This window comes from Dendrobates tinctorius, unplaced genomic scaffold (assembly GCF_039654945.1).
Source record: "Dendrobates tinctorius isolate UK_male_01 unplaced genomic scaffold, ASM3965494v1 ptg000127l, whole genome shotgun sequence".
Lineage (NCBI taxonomy): Eukaryota > Metazoa > Chordata > Amphibia > Anura > Dendrobatidae > Dendrobates > Dendrobates tinctorius.
The window spans coordinates 159,671-164,151 of NW_027361795.1; the positions used below are offsets into that span (position 1 = coordinate 159,671).

A 4,481-nucleotide genomic window follows, 5' to 3' on the forward strand; every position below is an offset into this window, starting at 1 on the left:
TCAACGGCGCTTGCCCAATCCGTTCTGGGCTTCTTAGAGGAAGTTCCAGGTTCCTCATCCTCAGAGGACCTCGCAAGAGTGAAGTCATCTTGATCCCCACAACTGGCCAACTCCTCCTCAGTAGCTAACCAAGATACACTGGGTGTATTGCCAAGAGTACCCTCCAACTCCCCCTCCCCACAGACATCAGACTGATGAGGGAGCTCACATTCAACATCAGCAAGTTCCAAAACTGCCACCTCTGGGCTGGGAGACACCATTTGGGGCAGGGCGTCCTCATGTGCATCCATGATTTCAGGTTCCTCAATAAGATCCGGGTCTGAAATCTGTGGAATGCCAACAAGAGCAACAGGGGGAGCAGCTGCCCCACCTGAGACCTCAGCGTAAGACATAGGACTGATCCTGGCCTTACAGTCCCGATACTTATGGCCCACCACACCACAAGCATTATACATAACAGGATTTGTGCAGTCTTTTGCCATTTGGCCAGAAGCATTGCAATTCCTACAAGTGGCATCTCCTTGCAACTATCCTGGGTATGCACAAAATTTTTACACCTCCTGCAATACATCGGGGCATCTGGAAAGAACAAAAAAGCACTATTTTTCCCAATTTAAAAATTAAAAGGGGGGTAATGGTTGCCTCCCGGGCCTTGGGGATCCATCCCAAATCTCACAAAAAATTTGTACTTCCTGGTCCAGAGCCCTTCTCCATTCAGGACCCTGTGGGAGTACTGAACATAAACGTAATGTCTTTTCAAAAATAAAGTAATGTCCTCCAGGGAAACAAAAGGGTTGTGCATGAAAACTACAAGTGGGATATCTCCCTTAGAGTACAGCACAGTAAAGGTAAGACCTTCCAGCAAAAGATTTGCAACATTTTTCAGGGCAGTAAACAAATTCTGGCAAGCCGCCGTAGAAGATAGCACCAGTACATCCCTGCCTTCCCTCCTAAACTCCTTCAAGCATATTATATCGGACTTCCGAAGCTTCAGGATGTCATAAAACACCATGTTGACCAAATATTCCAGGGAAAAATGCAACTTCTTATCTTCAGTGATGTCAATCCTGAATCCATTTTTGACCCGGCTATCACCGGTCCCAGAGAATTGAAGTCGGACTCCCATCGTCCACAGCTCCAAGGATCTCCTCCCTGAATCCTCCTGGCTATATCCCAAAAGCAGCGACCGGATTAAGCCACCGAAGTGGCGATGCTGGAAGGCCAAGAGACAGCACTCAAGGTATTCAGGAAACTTTGCCCCTCGTCAGTGCAAAGTGTGAGATCTGGTTTGGCTCTGTGAGAGGTGTCTGACCGATATCCAAGAAGTATCATTTCTCCTTGTGGAGAATGACATGCTAAGCATGTCGAGGTGAGGAGACTTAACATTGGCTTTAAGGATTGCTACTTCCAATAGGTGGAACTAGAGTTCTAGTCCTCTTCTCTATGAAGAGACAATTTGCATAATTAGCAGAGTTCCATTTTGAAATGATGGGATCCCCAGTGACCAGCAACAGAAGCTGTAGATGACAAAGTGTGCACAATTTTTAATAAAACCCAATTACAAAAATTATTTTTAGCCAAAAATATCTTCATTTGATTAAGAAAAAAAATTGTTATGGGAACAATATCACAACAAGCCAGGCTAGATTATGGGTTGCAGAATAGGTAATCGATCAGCTGAACTCTGGCGGTGGCTGAATATAAACAATGAATGGAACACAACTCTTCACAGTGTGTAGTGGAGACTACCTTTGTTCTTATACAGACGCTGAGAATTAATTTGAGATCTATTAAGTGAAAAATGCTATATTAAATTATCTCTAATCTGTTTTTCAGATCTCCCTCCAAATATAGATGTCTATCTCCAAAGCTTACAATGGGGACTTGGATCATCCTTGACATCATTAGTTATTTTTCACTGGACCTGATAGGAATTCCTGGTAATCTCATTATTTTATATGCTTTCCTTCATACTTTCCATAGTCAAGGTAAAGTAACCACTGGAGAAATTATCCTCGGCAAACTGGCATTGTCCAATCTGCTGGTTATTCTGACATGGGGCCTTCCAATTACTCTGCAAGCAACTGGTACATATATAGCGTTTGGTGACTTATCTTGTCAAATAAGTCTTTATTTTTACTGTGTGGGAAGAGCCATGTCTGTCAGCATTACTTCTTTGTTGGGATGTTTTCAGTGCATTTCCATTGCTCCCTCTCACCGGAGATGGTTGGGAGTAAAGAGGAAGCTGCCGAATCATCTTTTTACAATAATGTTGTTTCTCTGGACTTTCAATTTAATCATAAGTAGTACCCGGCTGGCATACTCCACAGCGTCTATGAAGAACAATACTTCCAAATACATTATGAGTTACAACTTCTGCTTTGTGATGTTCCCAAATTATTTTCTTTACATAGGGAATGGGATTATCTATGTAGTTCGTGACTTGTTCTTCTTGACTCTGATGATGTTCTCCAGTGGTTATCTTCTCTATGTCTTCTATGAGCACGGAAAACAAGTGAAATATATTCCCACTCTAAACACTAAGCATGCGGAAATCCGAGCAGCTAAAGCCGTCTTTACTTTAGTCATGATGTATACTGTTAGTTTTGGATTAGATAATCTGTTTTGGATTCTGACTCTCTGCACGGTTACTCTTTCGCCCCGGTTTACTGATGCACGAATATTTTTTGATTCCTGTTATTCTGCTATAAGTCCCATTGTAATCATCTCAACCAACAAGAAAATCCAAGTGGGTCTCCAGTGCTCGAGGAAGAAAAGAGATATTCTTGCAGTGAAAACTATATCTAATGGTGCAGCTAGGACGTAATATATTAACACATTTATTAAATTAACACATGTATTAAATAACACATTTATTTTAAAAGATTGGATCACCCTGCATAGTACTAGTGTAAGGGATAGATTTAGTTAAAATATATGATATCTTGGGGCATCATTTAATTTAAATTTCTTTTTGTTTTTCTAAAAAGTTTTAGTATCATCCTTCCTAGAATCATTAGATGATAAATGATTGTGCCATCACTCTGTATTCATATCATATTTCTGTATAAAGTTTACTGCAATTCTTCCTATAATATTCATAACTTTCAGAAAGAAAATACATTTAATAGCGGCATTGGATGGGATCTACATCATTATATTGATGTGTAATTATGTATTTTTCCATAAAGAATTAAAGAATTTCACTTGTAAAGAGTACAAAAAAATATTTTGGGATACAGTGTTAGCCATAAAAATTGATGTAAAAAATTGTATGCCATATATGTAACATATACATTACCGTTCAAAATTTTGGGGTGACCCAGAGAATTTTGTGCTTTCCATGAAAACTCATACTTTTATAAAGCAAATGAGTTGCCAAATGAATTTAAAATCTAGTCTAGACAATGACAAGGTTCACAAAAAAGATTTTTATATGAAATAATAATTTTCTCCTTCAAACTTTGCTTTCGACAAAGAAGGCTCCCTTTGCAGCAATTACAGCATTGCAGACCTTTAGCATTCTAGCAGTTAATTTGCTGAGGTAATCTGTAGAAATTTCACCTCATGCTTCCAGAAGCCCCTCCCACAAGTTGGTTTGGCTTGATGGGCACTTTTTACGTACCATACGGTCAAGCTGCTCCCACAACAGCTCAATGGGGTTGAGATCTGGTGGCTGCGCTGGCCAGTCCATTACAGATAGAATACCAGCTGCCTGCTTCTTCTCTAAATAGTTCTTGCATAATTTGAAGGTGTGCTTTGGGTCATTGTCCTATTGTGAGATGAAATTAACTCCAGTCATGCGCTGTCCACAGGTTAAGGCATGGCGTTGCAAAATGGAGTGATAGCCTTCCTTATTCAAAATCCCTTTTTCATTGTACAAATCTTCCACTTTACCAGCACCAAAGCAACCCCAGACCATCACATTACCTCCACCATGCTTGACAGATGGCGTAAGGCACTCTTCCAGTATCTTTTCAGTTGTTCTGCCTATCACAAATGTTCTTCTGTGTGATCCAAACACTTCAAACTTGGATTCGTCTGTCCATAAGAATTTTTTTCAATCTTCCTCTGTCCAATGTTTCTGAGGTTTTGCCCATATTAATCTTTTCCTTTTATTAGCCAGTCTCAGGCTTTTTCTTTGCCACTCTGCCCTGAAGGCCAGCATCCTGGAGTCACCTCTTCACTGTAGACGTTGACACTGGGGTTTTTTGTATACTATTTAATGAAGCTGCCTGTTGAGGACCTGTGAGGCGTCGATTTCTCAAACTACAGACTAATGTACCTGTCTTGTTGCTCAGTTGTGCAGCAGGGCCTCCCACTTCTCTTTCTACTCTGGATAGAGCATTTTCGTGCTCTCCTCTGAAGGGAGTAATATACTGTACATCATGGTAGGAAATCTTCAGTTTCTTTGCAATTTCTCGCATGGAATAGCCTTCATTTCTAAGAACAAGAATAGAATGTCAAGTTTCACTTGAAAG

The 4,481-nt window shown here is 40.4% G+C and overlaps 1 protein-coding gene across 1 annotated transcript; it reads left to right on the plus strand.

Annotated features, from left to right (window-relative positions):
- Positions 1–1,876: 1,876 nt before the first annotated feature.
- Positions 1,877–2,827, plus strand: LOC141047465 (olfactory receptor class A-like protein 1). Its single transcript, XM_073542575.1, has one exon. It carries the CDS (start codon positions 1,877–1,879, stop codon positions 2,825–2,827), a length of 951 nt encoding a protein of 316 aa, XP_073398676.1.
- The last annotated feature ends 1,654 nt before the right edge of the window (positions 2,828–4,481 follow it).